The following is a 23622-nucleotide window of genomic DNA, read 5'->3' as shown; positions in this document are numbered from 1 at the left end:
AAGCAATTTCATTTTTCTACTATAGCAGTAAAAACCTTTTAGTAAACGAATGGCACATTTCCGTCCATTTGTCCTCAAAAGGACTTCAATACAGTGTGTATGAAGCCCACAGCAGGGACATTGGCTTTCAGCATATTTTAATTACATTTACTTTCCATAAATTGGATTCTGGAGATACATAAAGAAACGATTTCTTTGTGGCTTTCTCTGATAGACAGTGTGACCATACAATTTAACACACAAATGAGAGATACTTTTGAAATTAAAAGTCAGACACTGTAAATAATTATACCAAAAATATAGGCATAAACTGGAACCATCCCAACCAAGATATATGTTTACCCTACCATTTGAGAATTACAACTAACATCAACCTAGCCGACTTAACAAAATTCAACACTAGAGTCTCAAAAGATTTAGACATTTCTTAACTAGCTTCCCTTAACTTTCTAAGATCTGTGTACTACAGTTAGGCTTGAACAGAATGATGAAATTCTTTGGTCCAATTGCTTGACGCTTTAAAGATGGAAGACTAAATGCAGGTGACGAAGGGAAGAGCTGGATCAAGACAGATCAAAAACAAACTGACAAAAATCGGCAATATCAAATTGTTTTAATGAGCCTATAAAATACTTCCAGTGATTGAAGTGAAGTACAAGACACCAGGGAAATGAAAGACTTCGGATTTTATGGTATCAGAATATAATGTACTGACAAACACTGACTACAACCTCTGCTGGATCTTGGCAGCTTGTGGAAACAATACTACAGGGATCCCACTTAAATTTCAACCAGGCCCAGTGAGTTGCAGTTTAATGTAAGCTTGTTTGGGTGAGAAGTAAATAATGCCTTGGCAAGATAATGAGGCCCTTCTACTCACAGATGAGAAGTCTAAGAAAACTCAAGATTTTTCTCAAATAATTCTTACTCCACCCTCTCCACTACAGTTGTAATTCAGTCAGCATCACCCCACGCGAGTAACCCCACTGGCCACCTGCCTGGCCTTCTATAACCAAGTGATCCTCAATCTGATCATGAGGACCAGCATTCTCCATCTCCGATCTGATCATGCCGATGCTCAGCTTAAAGCGAAGTCCTGGCTTTCCGGTATCTACGTGATGAAGCCCAATCCTGACCCACAGCTATGTCCTCAGCTCCTCCCCCATTACACTGGAGACACGCTTTAATTCTCAGCATGCCACAGATGTCACACCTCGGTGCCCGGGCCACCTTCTTCCCTTCCCTCCCTTGTACGGGGTGGGACTACCATGAGGATTTCCAAGGATGCCTATCCCAACCTGCTAAAGATGAACTCCTGTGAACAGTGTTTTTGTCCAACTCTGTCAGTCATTAAGAAATGTCATGAACATGTTATTTTAGAGAAAAGTATTTTAAAAAGGCAGAGGAAGGGACATATTTATATCTGAAAAGAGTAATGTATATAAGCGTGTTTGCATTTGAGAGAAAAGCTATGGAAGCAATGGTAAGTTCTGATGCTGGCTCCTGACTGCTATGAACCATAATCCTCTGGCGAAGAGTTTAGCCTAAGAGCCCAGGCAGCCCATGTGCCCTCACTGACTGACCACTGGGAACCGATCACATGTGTCCCTGTGCCTTTTTGGACAGCTCAGCCGAGGAGCCTCCAACCTCCTGTGCAAAGACTCTCTTGCTGAAAGAGGTCCTAGGCACACTGGCTGCATGTCAGCAGTGGAGGAGGCCAGGACACACGAAACCCATCTCGACGAGACTGTGCAAGTGTGGCCCCCTCCCTACCAGTTCATTCTCTTAGCTCGATAAGGAAAACGTAAGATATCTCGCTAAACAAGTGCATGTGTGTGATTGGTCCTTTCAGTACTGTCTGCCCTTTAACCTTTAACCTTGAATACTCAGAATAAAACACTCACTCCCCTTGTTTCAGTCAGCCCCTATTCCATCTTCCAGGTTCAGCTGAGTCCGCACCTGCACAAGGAGAGACTAGGCAGGAGGAGGCTCACTCTCATGGGGCTCTCACTTGACCTGTCAGCCTTTACCTGCAGCCCTCCTGACAACGCTCCAGGTTAACTATTCACAGGGCACCCACTCCAATAGCCACAGATTCTCAGCCATGAACTGGCTCATTCAGTTTGCATTTTTCAACTTACAGCACCTTAGCAGGGTTACTGGTATATACGTAACAAATACACTTTAATTCTAGTTCTAAAAGTCTCTATTTCTTAAATTCTTGGTGGAGAAAATGACTAAAGAGTTATTCTTCAAAGAATCCTGTAGCTGGTATTTTTATTACAGTCGTTAGAATTTCCATCCTTCAATTCAACTTGCACACAACCATTACAATATTTTTCTAAATTATCTTATGATCTTCCGTTTAATTCTTTATCTGCGGATCAAAAATTCAAACTCCTTATCTAGAAATGAAAGATTCTCCATATGTTGACGCCAAGTAACCTTTCTAACACTGATGACTGCTGTGACCACTTCTCAAAATTCTTGCTGCATATACTGATTTTTTTCTTTGTTTATCTTCATATTGCCATTAAAAATCCATGAAAATCATTTAATTTCAGGTACTCTGGTCATGACAGAGTATAGGATAATGACTGAGTTGATTCCAAGAATGTTTTTTTGATCTATGCTGGTCCAGGCTTTGAGTTTTTTAAACATTTCAAGCCTGATTGTGATAACAGTGCCGTCTTTCCTTGCAGATCTGTCCTGAGGACTAATGTTCTCTTGATCAACTAGCGTACAGGTTCTCAAGCCATATCAATGAGATCCCTGGGGTGGGACATTTTTTCCATATAAACAAAACAATGGTGTGATATGCATAAAACTGTAGAAATGTGTTATTTTTTCTTCCCACGTAAATACACTGAGCAATGGCAAGTGCAAATCTGCATGTATTTACATTTCTCTATATCAAGCAGTTAGTACCAAGGAGAGTTGAAGAGAATAAATAAAACATACACTAGTGGGTTTTCTTTTTTGGACCTGATTTTTATTCTATTATCTCTGCTGAAAATTAAATGCTTTGAAGAGTCAAAACATATTTATGAGTAAGTAAAATTAAATCAAATCACGGTCTGCATCAATAAATAGCATGGGTATTACAAAATCTACTGCAGGTGATTATGGTCTCCGAATCCCTCACACTGCCAGGATACGAAGACAGTTCTACAGAAAAGCAGTTCAAAGGTATTCCTTCTGAATGACAGAGCCATGCTGAATGGAAAGACGTAGCATCTGTGGTTTATAAGGCCCCAAACACCCAGCACCGCATCTTCAACACAGATGGTATTTAGTTTAAAATGAAAACTCAAAGTATGATTTATATCATATTCAGAAACGATTAGCTATTTGGAAGTAGAGCTTGAAAGGATAATACAATTTGTGTTATATAAATGTCCACAGAGGTTAAATGATTGCCTGGTAGATAAATGAGAAAATCCGAATCTGCATTCTGGAACATTCTAGGAAAAAAGCACCAGATATTTTCCACTCTGGCTAGAAATTCTCTCGCCTGCAGGACGCCTGACTAAAGCTGGTGTTTAGAAGGTTAACGATGCTCAGAGCACAAATCCTCCTCCCCATCCTGTGGAAACGGGGTAACGAGATTCCAGAACATGAAACCTGCATCCTCTTTCTTTCGCCGTCCTTGCCGCTGAGCAAGTGGAGAAGAGATAAATAAGTTTCCAAAGCTTTTTGCCAACAGATTGACTTCGGTTAAGAGATGCTTTGTCGCCAGAAGATTAGTACTGCTGCACGTGTGATCATTTTTTTTAATAGCAATTGTCCTATCTTGTATCATCATCATTCGTTTTCCACCCGACAATATTTCTTGCTTTGCTTCAGCCATAAAGTAAGTCTTCGCTGGTTATTCTTGTCCAAGGTGATAAATGAAGCTCTTGGTCTCCATGTCCGGACGGAGTAGATTTAGCTATTTGTAGTACTTTGAGGGCGTTATTTCCCCAAAGTTTAGTGGTATAAAACTCTTTATTTGTAATTGACTAGTTTATAACAGGTGGCTACCAGACTTGCTGTAGTGCAACCCTTGGTGTTGCAACCTGGAGCAACATAGTTTATGTTAATTGCCCCCTTCCACCTTCTGAGAGAATAGAGAGCATTTTGATTGCAAAGTTTGCACTTTGTCATCAATGCTCTGGTTTCTAGATACAGTGGACCACTTTATAATGTCAAATGAGAATGTTAAAACTGTTGCTGCAGTGACATTAATTACTTAAAGCTTATCTCTTGCCATGTAGTGAGTTTGCTTCAGCTGACACATGTATAGGAAACGGGTGACCACCTTATCAGGTTCACCTTAAAGATACAAGTACTGCTATTTGCTATTTTGCTGAATATATTACATGTTCGTATCATTGTAAACGGAGTGCAATGCGGAATAAAATACTTGTTCAATAATAATTTCCTCTTTCTGAAATAATTTCCTTTATATAGATGCTTTTAAAAATCAGACTCTTTGGGGTCGATTGTATGGGCATCTAAAATCTCTAATAGAAACAGATGACGAAATACAATTAGAATGTAACCAGTCTCTTTTGAATTCAGATATTCCTATTTCCTAATGTATTTAAAAAATATCTTGGTCCGGCTGTCCAATGTTGGCAATTATATACATTCACATACGTGCTGAGAGGAGAAGGCACATGGTAGATCCAGGACAGAAGCTGGTATCCTGATTTCCACTCTGCGCATCCTGATTTTACTACACCATCTGCCGTTGTGGCCCAGCACGTCGACTGTGGAATGCGGACAGCCACTGGAAAACAGACGGTCAGGGAGGCAGAAAGACTTTTTCTACTTCCAGCTATTAAGACAGGAGAAGGATGGAAAGTAAATACTATAGAAGTCCATCTTCTCTGATTTAAATGCAACTTAAATGTATACCTAACACCAAAAACGTATTTCTATGACTGCATTTCTCTTCTCCCTATTACTTAACTACCACTGAAAATATATTAATCTGATATGTACATCCCTATGACAAACAGTGACGTCATTTCAGTACTGTCATGACGTAAACTATAAGCAAATAATTTCTCAAAAATATATATACTATTATTATTGTGGACAACCATAATCATGGATGTAGGTACTACCATGTATAATAAATATGTCTTGCTAAGGGATACAAAAATGAGGAGAAATTTTATAATCTATTTCGCATTTTCAGGATGTTGTATTATACGTGTATAATTCTTACAGAAGCCTTCAAGATATAGTGTCCTCCCCCATCTGCAATTTCTGCATCTTCACAATGCAGTAACTCAACAAGTCCTTTTCACAGAAGCAGTGCTCTGCAGAGGAGCACCTCACCAGCCATATCTGTGCTTCTCTGCATTAATAGGAAATTTTATCTGACAAGTGAGTCATTCGCCTGAGATTCCTAGTAAGCAGACACACTTAACCCTCGTCTCAGGGCAGATAAAGGCGTGCTTCTCCACTAGCAGGAATGGATTAGGCTGCTACAGCCTCTAAGGCAGTCAGCTTTTCATATCCGTAGCAACCTCTCCTGAGTCACTTCAAAGCACTGGGTGTATCCATTTTCTCTTGTTGAACAGCACTATAAAAAAGATTGCTGATCTCCAAGAAGAAAGAAAAACAGAGATGTGAATTCCCCTTTTGCAGGCACCTCTGAAATGATCTAGGCAACAGTTTGCTAGTTCGCTCTATGCCTAGAAATACTTTTCTTCCTCTGGCTTCCTCGTCTGATACTTAGCTTTCCCAGCATTTCTTCCAGAACCCGCATGCATAAGCAGGTGCTTCAGCACTTGACAAAGAGAACAATGTTGGTTATATACCAAAATGCAAGAGGTGGCTTGTGCGGACACACTTGTGTGTGTGTTGTGGAGGTGTGTTTTGGGGAATGTCATGTTACTTTCTAGAATTTCATTAAAATCATCAATTAACACTGACAACATGTCTTTGAGGTAGATAGGCACAGGCAAGAAGGTAGAGCAACTTGTCATAAAAGTCTTAAAATGCCTCAGTGACAGAGCTGATGTTGGAATTGCCTGGCATTGCTTTTAGTATTACTTCAAAGAAGTTAGCAAGATTTATTCTCATCAAGTTTACAATAACAATGGCTTACGAGACAATCGGTATGTATTCTCATTTTTTTTTTTTTAGCTTTCAACTTTTGCAAGTAACTTAGACTTGGAAAAGTTGGTCCCAGAAGTGGTAAAACACCAATTAATGAAATGAAGAGAAGGTACTGGTTGTACCATTTTTAATTACACACAACATACATCCCCTTCCCTTGTCTTACAAAATGAAAAGAAAATCTGAAGGCACATATATATGATCGAATAATATCTCCATGTATACCAGAGCCAAAATTTTTTCACTTATAATGGGACAAGAGCTGGGGCAGTAGACTAAGGCTTCTTAAAGTTAAAGACGGTTTGTCTACGGCCATGCCACCTGAACAAGCCCGATCCCATCTGATCTTGGAAGCTAAGCAGGGTCGGGCCTGGTTAGTACTTGGATGGGAGACCACCTAGGAAGACCAGGTGCTGTAGGCGTAAAAAATAAAAAATAAGGGATTATAAACAGACAAGGTCCTTGCAATCTGTGAGGTCAACCAAAGGCTGCCTCACCTAAAAAATATAAAAAAAATAAAAGAGTTAAAGCAGTTTACTTAATGAAGTTTACCAACATTTAATAAGAAGAGTGTGCTAATAAAGGACTGCTCCATATGTGTACATATTCATTCATTCGATAAATATTTATGGAGTGCCACTATGTGCCAGGTACTGTTTTAGGTGCTGGGATACAGCAGAGAACAAAAATATACAATATGCTGCCCAAATGAAGTTTACGTTCGAGTGAGTGAGGGGACAAAAACAGATATCCTAAATATGTCAGATGGTGACAAGTGCTATGGAGAAAACTAAGCAGGGAAGGGTACGGGAATGCTGGGAATAGGGACCAGAGAGGAGGACGACGACTTTAAATAAGGCGGTCACAGAAGGCCTCAGTGATACGAGCCGCAATTTCATTTGGAAGAAAAAACCCATATTATTCCATTTTCTCAAATGAAAACTTAGAGGGTGAAAGAGAAGGGTTCTATATAAACAATCCGTGAGAAACGCTGAGTCTATTCTGAAGAGGCGCGTTATCTCTCACGGTCTGAATTACTCTATGGTCTCCAGTACATCTGTCTCCTCCACTAGACTGGAGGCTATTTGGGTCCATGGACCTACTCACCAAATCACAGTGTCATGACCTGACAGAAGAGGCACGTCAAAGTGCTACACTGACCGGGAGACGATCCCCAGAGGTCCGCAGCGCCTCTGAGGGGACGAGGTCTGCCCGTGGAACTCTGAAGTGCGTTTTTGTCTCATCTTGGAGTAGTACCCCTCAGCGCGCACATGGCACACAGCATCTGCCTTGGGGTTAGAGAAGCTGGAGCGCATCGTCCCCCCTCCCCGATACCCCTGCCGCCCAAGACAAGGTGCAAGCATGCGAGGCTGGGCTGTTCTCACTGGTCCCCTGGGAGCAAGGGGAGTCGAAGGCCTCTCTGAGGAGATACTTAAACATGGAAGAAGTACTCCATGTAATTCAAATTCCTAATATTAAAAGAATTCTTGTAAAATTAGACTATGTCTGAAAGAAACGAAGCTATGATGAGTCCATGAACCTGGGCTACAAACAGTAACTAACTAGTTTAAGAGATATCTAAAAACACTGTCTAACTCTAAAATCATATTAGTCCATGAAATTTATCTTAAAATCAAAAGATCACATTATACATAATACATTTTACATATTCTTATCACATATTTTACAAAATACAATATACTATATAAATATATAAATGATTGTATAAAATGTTATAGATCACAAAAGCTAAGGCATATAACAACATAAGACTATTAAAGCCACCTCTTCTATTTTCATTAAGGACTATATACGTGGCAGGCGCTGATGTGCATTAACTAATATATAGGTTATTATATAGGTATATATAGGTTATTATTCTGATTTTACAGATGAGAAAGCTGAGGCTTAAAGAACATAGCAACTAGAAAGAATGCAAAGCCTATCCCAAGTATTTGAACACCTAACCTCTACTTACAATGCATAAGAGACTAATACTTTTAATAATAAACATTCATTACTACAAATGGGACAGACAAGGATGCTAAAACATCAGACATCTATCATAGGAGAATTACTATGACATCCAGAATGTCACTAATAAGATCCTTTCAAAGAGTTTACATGTCACCTAAGGTTTGCCATGATGTCTTAATTTGCATTGATGTTAATGGAAATAATTTATTCATTAAACAAATACTGATGGAATAAAAAAACTGGGAGACAATAAAAGATTTAAAGCAGATATACATTTAAGATAAAGGATGTGAATTTTAGTTAGAGACTGGAGTGAAGGGGTCAAACAGAAGACTACTCAAATAACCTAGGTGAGAAATGAGAAAGGTCTGAACTAACACAGCAGCAGTAAGGCTGGAAAGAACAAAGTGGGTACAAAAGCTTCTGTATAACTACAGGAACTGTGACCAAGTGTTAAGGGATGGCACTGTAAACCATAAGGTTGCTCTAAGGTTTCTGCCAGGTGGAAGGATGATGGTGCCACTGGATGAGACAGAAACTAAAGAGAAAATAAGATTTTGTGAGAAAGATGGTGAATTTTGTTTTAGACGCTGAAATCAAGTTCCTCTGGCCTTCCAGTTGAAGGTAGAAATATGGCTTTGGAGTTCCAGATTAGAGGTATTAGTTAGGGAGATAACGGCAGAGTGATAACTAAAGCCTGAGGAAACAAGAAAAAGGGCAGATGTGACAAATATCAACATATGAGCTGGGGAGAAAATGAAGGTGGTGATAAAGGCCATAGGAGTTTGACAGGTAAAGAGGGAACACAAGAATAAACAGGATTATTCCTTCGACAGTCGACACTGATAAAATATACCTAGTGCCAGTGCTGTCTTTGATGGAGTCCTACCATTCTTTACTCTCTTGGGAATCTGGGAAGATCGAGAGGATCTGGGCTGTCATCACTGTCTAAACACCATTAAGTTCCTAACAAGTGTAGTTTTCATGTGAAATAGTTGCCTAAATATGCAGCACAGACTCACAATTTGAAACTTTTTGAGGACACACTTTAAAGGTGAGAGTCCACAAAAAGGCATTCTGATTTGCCTAAGCACTAAGAAGTACTTGCCTTTTTATTTTATAGTATGAGTCATTTCCAAAAAAAGATTATACCATTCTACAGTTAGAGCATATTTGAAACAGTACACATCTTTTTCAAATAAACTTTTTATTTTGGAATAATTTTAGGTCTAGTAAAATGTTGCAAAGATAGTACAGACAGTATACCATTCACTCAATTTCCACTAATGTTAACATGTTCAATAACCATGATACATTTGTCACAACTCAGACTGACACCAGAGCCATAACAATAAGACAAGAAATAAAAGACATCCAAATTGGAAAGGAAGAATTAAAACTGTCATTATTTGAAGATGACATGACAGTATATAGAGATAACCCCAAAGAGTCTACCAAAAAACTATTAGAACAAATGAATTCAGTAATACAGAATTTATATTCAGAAATTGGTTGAATTTTTATACACCAAGAATGAACTATCAGAAAGAGAAATTAAGAAAGCAATATCATTTACAATTGCATCTAATATAATGAAATATCTAGGAATAAATTTAACCAAGGAAGTAAAAGACCTGTACTTGGGAGACTATGAGACACTGAAGAAGATACAAATAAATGGAAGGTCATACTGTGGCCATGGATAGGGAGAATTAACACCGTTAAAATGTTCATGCTGCCCAAAGCGATCTTAAGATTTAGTGCAATCCCTATCGAAATATCGACGGCATTTTTCACAAACCTAGAACAATCTTAAAATTAATATGGAATCACAAAAGAACCCAAATAGCCAAAACATCCTTGACAAAGAAGAACGAAGTTGCAGGTATCACTCTACCTGATATCAAAATATATTATGAGGCTATAGTAATTAAAACAGCATGGTATTGGCATAAAAACAGACACAAAGATCGATGGAACAGAATAAGAGAGCCAAGAAACAAACCCATGCCTATATGGCCAATTAATCTATGACAAAGGAGGCAAAAAAATATATATTGGGGTAAAGACAGTCTCTTCAATAAATGGTACTGGGAAAACTGGGTACATACATGGAAAAAATTAAACTGGACCACTTTATTACACCAAATACAAAAATGCACTCAAAATAAATTAAATACTTAAGTGTAAGACCTGAAATCATAAAAATCCTAGAAGAAAATATAGGTAGTAAACTCACATTAGCCTTAGCAATGTGTGTGTGTGTGTGTGCGCGCGTGCTGTGTGTAAAAGGCAGGTGTGTGTGTGTGTGTGTGTGTTAGTTAATTTTGGATATGTCTCCCCTTGAGTAAGAAAATGAAGGAAAAAAAGGGAGTACATCAAACCAAAAAATTTTTGCACTGTGAGGGGAACCATCAACAAAACAAAGACCATCTACTCAATGGGAGCAGATATTCGCCAATGACACACCCAATAAAGAGTTAATAGCTTTATAACTTAACACCCACTCAAAAAAAATCTGTTTAAAAAAATGGGCAGAAGACCTGAATAGGTATTTCTCCAAAGAGGACATACGGATGGTCAACAAATATATGATTATGATTAGTGATATGACTGGTGATATATGATTAGTGATATATAATACCGTGATTACTCCATATGCTGTCAGATGGGCTCAACATCACTAATCATCAGGGAAATGCAAATTAAAACCATAAAGAGTTATCATCCCATACCTGTCAGAATGCATATCATCAATAAATCAAAAAACAGGAATTAGCGAGGATGTGGAGAAAAGGGACACTAAGCACTGTTGGTGGGACTGTAAATTGGTGCAGCTACTATGGAAAACAGTAAGGAGGTTCCTCAAAAAATAAAAAACAGAACTCCCATATATCCTAGCAATTCTAATTCTAGGTATTTATCCAAAGAAGTCTAAAATGCTAGTTCAAAAAGATATATACACCCCTATGTTCACTGCAGGATTCTTTGCAATAGCCAAGATATGGAAGCAAACTAAGTGTCCATCGATAGACAAATAAAGAAGTGGTACATATAGCCAATGGAATATGACTCAGCCATAAAAAGAATGAAATTTTGCCATTTGCTACAACATGGATGGATCTAGAGGGTATTATTCTGAGTGAAATAAGTCAGACAGAGAAAGACAAATATCATATGATTTCACTTATACGTGGAATCTAAAAACAAAATAAATGCATAAATAAAACAGGAACGAATTCATAGATACAGAGAACTGATGGCTGCCAGATGAGCGGGGCTAGGGGCATGGGTGAAAAGAGAGAAAGGGTTAAAAAGTGCGAATTGCCAGATCTAAACATAGTCCTGGGGATGTAAAGTCCGACATAGGAAATACAGTGGATAATACCGTGATTACTCCGTATGCTGTCAGATGGGTACTAGACTTATCGTGGTGATCACTTTGTAAGGTACATAAATGTCTAACCACCATGTTGTATCCCTGAAACTATACGACATTGTATGCCAACTGTAAATGAGAAATAATTTTTTTAAAAGATTGACTCTGGTACACTACTATTAACGAAACTCCAGACTCCACTGACATTTCACCAATTTTTCCACTGATGTCCGTTTTCCATTTCAGGATAAAAATCAGAATACACACTGCATTTAGTTTTCATGTCCCTTTCATCTCCTCTGATGATAGTTTCTCAGTCGTTCCTTGTTTTTCATGGCCCTGAAAATACTGGTCAGGTTATTCCGTAGAATGATCTTTAACGTGGGTTTCCTGACTTTTGGACGATTGAACTGGAGTCATGGGTTTTAGGGAAGAACTCCGCAGGTACTCTTTTCGGTGGTAATTCATGAATTAGCACTAACGGCGCAGATTTTGATGACTTCATTAAGGTGGAATCTGCCAGGTTTCTCTACTGTGAAGTTAGCATTCTTCCCTTTCCAGAATACAGGTTTATCCGCGCGATGAACTTATTACATTTTTCTTTGAATGAGGTTGAATCTTGCCTAAGACGCCAGCTCACCAGAGCAGGCTGTACTGAAGACACCTCTCAGGGCACCAACGTGGTGCCCCTGCAGCCCTGTGAGCCAGATCTTGTTATACTGAGGAGTAGTTAGTAATTAGTCTAGTCCAGTAGAGTCAGTTGTGAATTTGATTTTCAAGTGAGGAGCAAAAGATATTTACTATGAACATAAAACGAAGCCACCAATCCATTACAAAACAACAATGTACAACTAACCCCAATATTGGTTATTAGTGGATATAAATAAATATTTTAAAACTCATTGTACTTGCAGATACAGAAATATATCTGAGAAGTGCCACGCAGGAATTAAATAGAAGGACTAATATTCCCTATCAAAGTCCTAATGGTCAACAGAATAATTCAGACATAAATACATATAAACTAATATATAAATCACAATTTGATATTTGCTTAGGCCATTAGAAGAATATAATAAACATAATATGTAATAATCCTATAGTCTTTATGTAATAATTTGTCATCATTAATATTTTTGTGCATATAAATAAAATTAGGCATTTGCTCTCATTCATAGTACTTAACATCCTGCATCATTTGATTAAAAAGTTGCTTAAAAAATAACATAGTATACGAGGCTAAAATGCACTGAAGTTTTAGCAAATGAAACCAGTATGAGTTAAAATTCATAAAACATACAGTTTTAAATTAATAGCAACTTTTCTGCCCAAGTTTTGTCAAATAAAGAGTTTGTGTCTAAAATATCAGAAACTGAAGTTACTAATTCAATTGCCATAAGTACTAGAAAATATCCTAAAGAGACCTACCTTGTTATTCTTAGGGCCTTATAATCTAGATTTATCTATGCCTCATCCTAAACAATGGACACCTCACATTTTTAGAAACTTGGAGAAATAGCTTTTATCATTTTTCATTATCCCAGGGCTTAGGTTTCACATGCATCACAGCATCAAAAAATAAATGTGCTCCTCGAAGATTCAGTCATACTGAATGGCATCCTGAGGGTGTACTCATAACTCAGTTACATATAAACTACAATGTGGTAGCATAAATGCAAAGTGTTACAGAGTCATGTGTCAGAGAATCCTTCTTCAGAAGAATAAAAGTTGAGTGTGAGCAACTTTAAAACAGATAAATAAATAAACGAGGTAATTTAGGAAAATCTTTTTTTTTTTTCTTTCCATTGATGTCATGTGCTGGAGAGCAAACTCCTCTAGGATAAGGATGGATCCTAATCCAAATCCTATAAAGTTCTAATATGTTACACTGTATTATTCCTTAACATATTAAATACTACTTTAATTCAATTTGTTATAACTAACATTTTTAAGTACATGATAAGATCAGATCTTACTATAAAATATAGACATTTGGCTACAAATTCATATTTATAAAAAGTGGAAATATATGATACTTTGATCAGATTTTTTATGTGGATAAGGATAAAGGATATTTGGATACAGTTTATGCATAATTTAGGAAGCCCCCACGATAATCTCATGACGTTAGGAAGATGCATGGGGAGGAATCTCATATTATTTTCCTCTGTACTCTTTGTAATCCTGCTTTTCTTTTGCGTTACATTACATCAGATGCATCCTTGGACTTCCACGTTAAACGTTAAGTCAGGTGGAAGCGGAAGATGCTCTATCTGGTCAGATTTCCTACAACCACTTTCTTCAGCTGGAACGAGAGCTACCTCGGAAGGTGTCCACGGTGCACAATGCAGCCTTCAGCTCATCCGACCACGCCTAGTGAAGCTCGCAGGAGCTCGCGGAGCGCCACCCATCCTCTCTGGGCTGAGGCTCTTCCGCTTGAACACTCTTCTCTCCGCTGCCACCTAACTCCTATTTGTTTATATGCTTCAGCCTCTCGAGAAAGCCTTCCCCTGGCTGTGCTACTGCCCTGTGCGTTCCCACAGTGGCAACACAGGTCCAACGTGGCGCCCAGTGCTACTGTTCGATCCTGAACAAGACAAGCCTGATGCCAGCTGCACGGGCTGTACAGCCAGGCTGGGAAGAGAGACAGAATCAAGCAAACAGTGAGAAACAAGTAACGAAATTACTACAAATGGTCAGAGTGCCTTATGGAAGGAAAAAGGGAGGAGGGCACGGAAACGTGGGGTAGCGGAACCTAAGCGACAGGGATGGTGAGGGAAGTCCTCCACGAGGCGGAGGCACACTCTGCCACTGTGGGCCAGGCAAAGACAGGGAAAAACACAAGAAACATCCCAAAACTTCTACGCAGAATGAGTCCTTGAGGAGCAACATGCGCGAATGCACCTTAAGGTGGGGAGGAGAGAATAAGACTCATTTTAGGAAGAGAGAGAGAGAGTCGTACAAGATGAGGCTGAAGAATGCGCTGGGCCCAAAGCACGGCGGGGGCCAGCGGCAGCCACGAAGGCGCACCCCTCGGCGGTCCCCAGAAAGAACTCATCACTAGTTGTGAGGACGGCACTTGGCTATGATGACTCAGCTGCCACCCCGTCGGGAAGCAGCACGACATGCCACCAAGGCCACACGGCCTGTGACTCCTGGCAGCCTCCAGTCTGTGACTAAGCACGGAGGGAGCTGGCCCTTTCTCTCCAGTGCAGGAGTCCTCTATCAGGTCCTCTTGCTTCAGGCCTCCCCAGTGGATTGGTCAAGACTGTCAGATTTGTTTGGCAGGTCAGACACCCCTGATTACCCTCCTCTCCAGTGTGAGGCTCTCTCTGGATTTTGGTCTTGTTGATTTTGAGACATGATTGTTTGTTTTGAGACTCAGTGACTAAACACTGTATTATGGATACTATCAGACACAACAAATGAGTCTCATAATGGCATTCCCATTTTCAACAACTTCAGTGCAAGCTCTGGGGGAACTGAAACTCAGTTGTGAAGATTTACATTTTTTCTTCTAAGAAACTAAAAAATATCAGCTATATCTGGATGAAGTAGATAACTCTCAATAGACTATGTTCTGTTTTTATTAAACAAATATTTAATTATAGCGATTTACTGCTGGAAATAGCACAATATATTTGGTATATAGTTCAAGCTACAACGGTGATGTGAAGTGTTCACTTAATTACTATTGTTGAGTTTGCACAATGAGCTACTTATCAGTTATGATAGTCAACATGGCTTTTCTTCAAAGGAAGAAAAGGATCTACTGCCTCAGCTTGGTAAAGACATGCTAGAATGAGTCCCTGAGGAGCTCTTGTGAGGGGCTGGGTTTTCATTAGGGCTGCCTGTCCAACAAGCTTCGCAGCCTGCCACCACGTGGTCTGACTATGTGAGGTCAGTAAACGAATGCCACTCCCTGCTCCAGTCCAAGACAATCCAGACACTTTCCTCCTCCTTTGCCAAAACCAAGAGCGGCCTAATGGCTGTCCTGTCCCCACTCCTGGAAGCCCCCTGGATGAAAAAGGGTAAACAGTTGCTACAGGTGGCTGTTAGAGACGCTCAGCGAAGCCAGACTGATGACAGAGCCCGTGGAGCAGAGCAAAGGCCGCAACGAAGCAGATACAGACCTGACTGGGCCATGTCTGAAGACTGCCCTGCCTCACCTGACTGCTGAGGCCAGGCTGAAATCATCTCCTATCACTGGTTCTATCCGAATGCTCTAACGTACAGGTGTGTTTCCCTAGTTTTCTTAGTTTAAAATTATACATTTGACCATGCACCTCAGCTTAACTTCTTGTCCCTGCCTGGAAAATAATGGTCAGATGTCATTCAATGCTTTAGGCTTAATTTTGTTGACTGTCACTAAACACAGACTTAAAAAATTCTGCGTACCATTTCAACAAGTACCAAGAAATATTGTACAATACAATAAAATACAAACTCATGTGTTAGATAATTAATGGGATTAAACACTTAGATGCTAGGTGAAAATCGTTACTGAATACCTTAAATAGTCCACAAATGAAAAGCAGCAGACTCTTCTCTGATTAAAAAAGAAAAGTTGATAATATTTTATTTGCTTATATAAGATTTTGCAGTAATGATCCATGGGCCAAACCTAGGCCACATTTGTTTGCTTTGAGCACACAATATTTAAACACACATATAGAAAGAAAACACACAGTTCTGCATGGCGAAAATCAACCAGAGATGAAAGCAGTTTCTCATTTTAGGCTAAAAATGAGCTGCCTGTTTTGATGACTTAATACACAGTCCACTTCGCCCCTCTGTGACCACTGCCAGGTGTGTGAATCTGTAACCTCTGATTTAAGTGCATACGTTAATATTCTGGCAGCTAAGAACAGATTTATTCGATATGCTGACAAAGCCTGACAGGGAATCTAAAAACTCAGCACAAAAGTAAATAATGATTTCTTATTTTAAAAAGTAAATAAAATTTTAGACGACTGAAAACTTTAACCAGGGTCGTTCACACCCGTGGCAATAAAACATAATCAACAAATAGCTGCGCATCATACCTGTAGGTCTTTCTCTTCTATCTTCCTCTGGAGCACCTCAAGGCACTTGGTAAAGTCGGTATGGTCCTGATCAGGAGTTGAAATAAGCTCGCATCCCTGTTAGCAAAAGAGAAAGGTAAGAACGATGACTGATGTCAGTCTCATGAAAAGGGTCGAGAGCTATAAAAGGTCAATAGAGATACCCTATTACGCCTGTATTATACCCCGATCATTAGAATAACTGTCATTATCTTTTTTATTTCACATAACAGGATATCTCAGGAATGGTGTCAGAATACTACAATAATGGTCTGATTGTGGCAATGATTTTATACCCAAGAAAAGTACAGATTAGACTACATTAGTGGTCTTTAAAAGTCTCTGCTGTGATGGCATTCAAGTCTGGCACAAGTACTATAAAATATATTCACAGTAAAATTACCTGAAATTAAGACTATTTCTAAAAACTTTGAATTTCTTTAAGCAGACCTCGTAAGTTTGCTTACATGAATGTAAAAACTAATATTAAGCTAATGATAAAACTACATTTTAAGTAAAATCAAGTTAGGTGTCCTATAAAATTCCTTTACAGCATCTTCTTTTCCCCATATGAAAAAGCAGCATGAAGAACTATGCCTCTGCAAACATGTCTCTTGGATTATCTTTTGGACACAACGAAGTGAATTTATAAGATCTTTGCCTCTTCTACAACAGATATGTTACCTAGTGGAAAACACTGAAATATAAATATAAAGCCACAGAAGTGCCAGCTTGTTGGCCCTAGTGAACTTAGAAGACTAAAGAAACGATATTTTTGAAATGACACCTCTTCCCTCCAATGCCTTCCAGAGGCAAAGGTATATAAAACCAGAGCGTGATGGGACGAGACTTCTTAATTCAGGAATAAAAGTTTGTGGTCTTTGACAAACAGCTGAGTAAGGGAAAGTTAACTATGATCTACTATAGAAAGTTGTCATTCAAAGAGTTTTCAAGGATACAAAACACCCATACTACCTCTTAAATTATTCCAAGAACTGTTCTCAGTAGATTTAAAGGTTCTTCTTTAACTTCAAGGTCTGTTTAAAGGTGTCGAGCTCAACCTGTGCTTTTTTCATTTATGCCTGTCCTACAATGTAGTGACCAATGAAAAAATTAATTTCTTGTCGTTAAGAAATATTTTATGCCCTAGAAGGTATATATATCATTTTTACAAGATCATCAACGTGTACTTTCCTGACCCTAAAGCACCTCGAAATTTACTATAATCACCAAGCAAGGGCAGAAGGAAGTCGGCTCATCTCAGGCCAATACTCCCAAAAAGAAGACGTGAGATTGTGCTGGAGCACACAGGAATATCATCAGGGCTGAGGATAACTGACTATCACCAAAGCAAAAATCACCATACTGAAAGTTCTCTGAAGACAGGAATTATGTTTCATTCATTACTGTTTCCAGTGCTTAGAACCAGTCTGATACATAGTAAGTGTTCAATAAATGTTTGTGTAATATTCTTGAGTAATAAAAATGTATGATGGCAATGGGGTAGGAGAATGTGGCATCTTATTGCTAAATAGAATCTATACGACAACGGAAAATTTCTTCTTTAGAGTATTGAGAACAGAAATAATTACTTTAGTAAAAGGAAACAAAATTAAAAAGGCAAATAGCAATAGAACAGATGATTAATAGATCATTGTCTTCCTTAAAGTTATATTCACAGAATCAACACAAATCCACAGGAAACATTAAAGCTAAAGACAACCCAAGACATAATCTATCTAGTTCCACTATAACATTTTGTAGGTTAAGAATATAAAAACGAGATTTAAATTGACTTGCTAGGTAATAACTAGCATTAATGTCACATTTAGAAATCCTATTTCTTTACTCTCATCGAGTGAGAACAAATTCCTAGATATCTAATAAAAAAAAAAGTCACATAACATCTTTAGAGTTGGTTCCACAGAATATTATTTTAAAAATCCCAACACTTGAAACATACGAGCATGGCTTCAACAATATCTTACTTTACCTTAACAAGTTAACACAGAAAAGCTTAAGTCGGGACATGGGGCAGACTACCAGCTGAAAAACTCAGACTGTATCTAAACCAAGAACTTCTAGAAATTCTAACTGAAGTGTTTATCAGCCATCCAAAGCTCTTTGGAATTTTCATGAGTTTAAATTATTTTATTCTCATTACAGATGACGAGTTCACCAGAAGTGGAAATGGTCCCCACTGCCCAGCAAGACAGCTCCCAACACCCAGAAAGGAGACCTACTACACACACACACACACACACACACACACACACGTATATATACGTGTATATATACACATGTATATACACATGTGTATACATGTGTATACATGTGTATATATACACGTATATATACGTGTGTGTGTGTGTGTGTGTGTGTGTGTGCGCGCGCGCGTGCGCGCGTATTAGTCAAAGTAGAATGAAAGGTCTTTGGCCAACAAAAGATGTTTTCACTGTTTTCTCGGTCTTATGATGATATGTAAAGATCTAAAAGAAGAGAAATATAAAACTGAATTGATAAACTATCAAGATCTTGCAGACAAAAAAAATGTAGAAATGCAATAAGGTATCAAATGATGCTCGCCTATTACATATTAATATCTACTTATGATGATTTATAATATAGAATAAGACTCAATTTCCTAGAGTCAGAAGCACTGAGCACTATGAATTTTACTGGATTTGACATTTTCTTAAAAAAGCAAAACAAAAACCTCATACTTACAATCTAAAGATCCAGTAGATATAAAAGCTATGAGTTTGACCAATTAAGAAAGTACACAACTTTCTAATAAACAGTTTCTAATATTAGTTTTCTAATAGATATGTGTATATTGTACTTTAAAATATACAAAAATCTCTCAAAGCATTAACTACAAAACTCTTTAAAGCAGCTTTAAGATACCGATGTTTGAAAACTTTTATTTCAACTACTAATATCTTTGATTTTTCTCAGTTGCCAGAAATATATTTTTTTTAGGATCCAAATTCTTATTTTATGAGCCAGCAGTGGCTCCAATCTTATACTATACATTTTTCTTATGTAGTTTTTGTCATTATACAATAGAAATTTAAGTAATTCAATTCTAATAAGTTCCCTTTATGACTATACCACTTTTTCCAAATTGGATTATTATTTCTTAATATTACATTTTATTTTGTTTTATACTATAATTTGAAAGGGAAGAATGAGATTGTTGTCACAAATTTCGGTATGTGTCAGTATCAAGGCTATTCTGATTTTGTTCAAGCCATTTCAATCTTTTGAAGATGAAAACCACAATGCCCACTCCATCCCCTCCAAATCATACCCACATAAAAGGAAAAGTGAAGACAACGGAATAAGTTAAAACAACTAAATTAAATCTGTTCCACTGTGTTGAATTGATAAGTCTTCCTTATCAAGTCTCTCTCATCCCATAAATAAAACTCAGGAAAAGACACATATAAATTTAATTATAAATCAATTACCAGAGATCCAATCAACTACTTTTTAGGGGCTTACTATGTGTCTATATCTTTATTAATACTGTGCAGAGAAGAAACAGGAATCTACCAGATGCTAATAATATAGCTCAGAGAAAAACAAAAATCTGAATACCACAATAAGTGAACATGTAAAATATAAATATGTGTGTGTATTTGAGAGAGAAAGACAGACAGAGGCTCCTTTTCTTCTTCTTCTCCCCATACTTCACCACTATCTAATAAGGGCCAAAAGAAAGTCTTCTTTTCAATTGGTAGGGTGGGCATCTGAAATGTCATTGACTTTGGGGATAAGCTACATTCTCTAAAATCTGCAATGAAGACACCCACTTGGAAAAGTGCCGAGTAGGTTACATTCGTTTCTCCTCAAAAGAGGTGTAACTGAAGAACAAAAATTACAATGTTGAATCATATCATGAAAGAACATATGAAACAACAAAATGAAATAATTTGCAATGATGGAGGAAACATCATGAGTTCATATGAAGATGATAGTGCCCAAAGGTCCAGGAAGCCATTTAAAAGCAAATACTAAAGGTGCAGAAAGATGTAGAAAGGTATACATAAGGTAAATTAATCCTACTGTCAACATGAAACTTCATCAGATTTAAGGAGACCGAAGACTAGAAAGAAGTGACCTAAAGTACCCAGAAGTGAGCGTGCACTCGGGGAGCGAATTAACCAAGGAAATGGAAGAACTCTCTCACACACACGTACCTGGCCAAGAATTTACATCTGGCAAACCCCAGCCAGCTCCTTGGAAACACAGGATCTCGAGTCAGGAGAAGACTCGATGCCCCCGAAGACAGGGAAACTGACTTCTACACGTCAGCGGCTAGGACAGTACCAGCACCTATCAAGCACTTACTAGACATTTGATGCACAAACGAATGGTAGGTGAATTAAAACCATTTCTCTCCTCATGGGACTAATGGTATGTTTCTCTAAAATATAAACCTGGATAAACCAGACAATGAGTCTAACGCTCAAAAGCAACCCTGACGTTATTTTTTTTCCGGACATTATGCAACTGCTACAAGGAAATTATATAACACTTTTGTTTTAGGGCACAATTAATAGATTCTTAACTGGTAAAGATATTAGTGCTTTGTGTGCAATTTAGTAAACTAAAACACAACAATACATTAATGTTAACAAAGGTAACATCCGATCAGGAAAAGCGAAATGCAAATGTACTTCGAGGCTAACAGATGAAGCAGTATAATGTACTACACAAATCATTCAGAATATTTTTGAATGAGTTGTAATTTATTTAAGAGAAAGACCAATGACAAAGAAACAAATTGGTATTAGGGACGTAGTAAAAATTTAGCAATAAATAGTTTTCAGAATATGCTCCAGAATGGTAATAGCTCAGCTCAATTTCCAATACTGCTGACATCTACGGCTACAGAAAGTACAAAAATATATGCTCTGTTATATGATCCTAATCACAAAATTATGAATCATCTAAAAAGGTAGGTTTACGTTCAGTATGGTATACTCACACATGTTAAAAGAAAAAAGTTTCAAACAATAAGGGTTATGGTAAATGCTTAGATTAACCACAAAATTTTATGATTAAAAAATTTTATTATGTAAATTAATAGTCTACCTTATGGGCATTAACATTTTATTAGAATGAACACTTTTATTATGTAAGTTTATTAAATCTGCCTTATGACTATTAAAATATTAATATTAGCTTTAAGCTGTCCCTCCACAAAGGTGCCCACCCTGTCCCTTTGTTCACTCCGTGTCCTCAGTACGAGACTCCAACACAGTGCGTAACAAGTAGTAAGCTTTTGATAACGAATAAAGTCATCCATAAAGGCCTGAGATAAATTATCACTCTAGATCAGGGATAAGCAGAGTTTTTCTATAAAAGGCCAGATAGTAATTCCTTTAACCTTCGCAGGCCATACGTCCTCCGTCCCAACTAGTCAAGCCTCTGCGTCATGGAAGCATCTACAGACAATGAATAAGGGTGGGAATGGCTGTGTTGCAATAAAACTGAAATATGAATTTCAATGATTTTCATGTTATGAAATATTATTCTTTTGATTTTTCCCACTGAAAAATGTAAAAATCATTCTTAGCTTGCTACCTGTACAAAACCAGACAGCGGGCCACATCTGGCACGTGGGCTATAGTTTACCAACCCATCCCTGTTCTAGGCCCACAATTAGTTTTTATGATTATAACAACTAAACCCTATATGTGTAAGGAATTTAATGTGAGAAAAAGGTTCAGACCTTTAAAACATCTCTCTGAACCTCAGTTTCCTCATCTGCAATGGAATACACAAACCAAAATTGCTGCTGAGGATCCATGTGATAAACCACAAAAAGCACTGGGCACAGCAAATGTGCACCGGCACCTGAGAAGAATTTCTAGAAACATCAGATGCCTCAGTCAGACCACCTCACACCAAAGCTTGCTGGAGTAGGCAAAATATTAATATTCTCCAGAGAACTTTGTGTGGATGCTTATAAAACTATTTTTGAATTGGCTGACAACTAAAAGGAATTATTGCAAAGCAATGAGTGTCAATAGTCAAGCTAATTTCAAAAGACCAATGCAAACACCATTAGATTGTCATTCTCGATCACTTAATTTACTGCTTGCCAATAATTTAACTAATACAGGTTAATGAGCTTTTACATTTAACATGCGTAAAACCTATCAGGTTATACTATGCTGTCTCTTCTGATACTTTTTAATGGAAAAGAACAGATTCTTTGAAAAAAGTTGTAATAACACATCAATTGTTATTTCACACACTAAATCCAGAGAGAGACTTGACTTCATTAAAACAAGAGGCAAAGAGTTGAGGCTGGTGAAAGCATCTCCAAATTTGCAATTAGCTTATTCATTTTAGGTTAAGTCACTTAGTGCCCATCCATCTACCCTGGGCAAATTATCCTACAAAGACTTTTATGGGGCTCTGAGACTTAATCGTAATTTTACGGACAGAATTTATAATGTTAAGGATTCAGAAGTGTTATTTCCTCCTAGGTACCTTGCACACTAATTGAAAAAAGTTATTTCAAGTGACTTACATATAGCCCCTCACCTAGCATATATAAAATGTGTATATAAATTATAAAATATCAGATGTTTTTCAATAAACTAAGATTTTTTTCCCCAATATAATTCTCTGAAAAATCAGATAATAGTAAAGTATCTAATCTTAAAATTAGAATCTTAAAATTATGATCTATTGATAATTAACTATTTTCCTCACTAAATTAATAGCATTAATAAGAACTAACATTTGAGTATATTTGTTATATATTAGTTCACTTTATATGAATTCTTATTAAATGCCAAAATAGCTATATATGGTAAATGTAATTATCACATTTTTACATATGCAGAATGAAGTTTAGAGAGATTAAATAATTTGCCCAAAGTAACAGAGCTGGTAAAGACACTGTATGTAATCTGAAGCCCAGACTCGTAACCTAATATGCTTTGTACTCAACCTGGCTTAATTCAACTCTGAGTATTTGGGAAGGTTAAGGCAGAAAAATGCCTTTATAATTTATACTCAGCTTTCATTTAGATTGTTTTCTACCGTTTTAAACACCTGAAA

General features: G+C 37.6%; 1 protein-coding gene and 1 pseudogene across 11 annotated transcripts in view; one reads left to right on the top strand and one right to left on the bottom strand.

The window, feature by feature from the left end:
• The window catches only part of TPK1 (thiamin pyrophosphokinase 1), a 278577-nt gene that overhangs the window by 117242 nt on the left and 137713 nt on the right, over nucleotides 1-23622 (bottom strand). For all 11 annotated transcript variants that reach the window (XM_039861312.1, XM_039861315.1, XM_039861320.1 and 8 more), the window contains one exon: nucleotides 16519-16614. In XM_039861312.1, the coding sequence (XP_039717246.1) occupies nucleotides 16519-16614 (96 nt within the window). The remainder of the gene's footprint in view (nucleotides 1-16518; nucleotides 16615-23622) is intronic.
• On the top strand, nucleotides 6422-6539 carry LOC120601554 (uncharacterized; annotated as a pseudogene).

This window comes from Pteropus medius, unplaced genomic scaffold, assembly GCF_902729225.1.
Source record: "Pteropus medius unplaced genomic scaffold, Ma_sr-lr_union100, whole genome shotgun sequence".
Taxonomy (NCBI): Eukaryota; Metazoa; Chordata; class Mammalia; order Chiroptera; family Pteropodidae; genus Pteropus; species Pteropus medius.
Note: the sequence above shows the minus strand (reverse complement) of the source record. Positions and strands in the feature narration are given on the sequence as shown.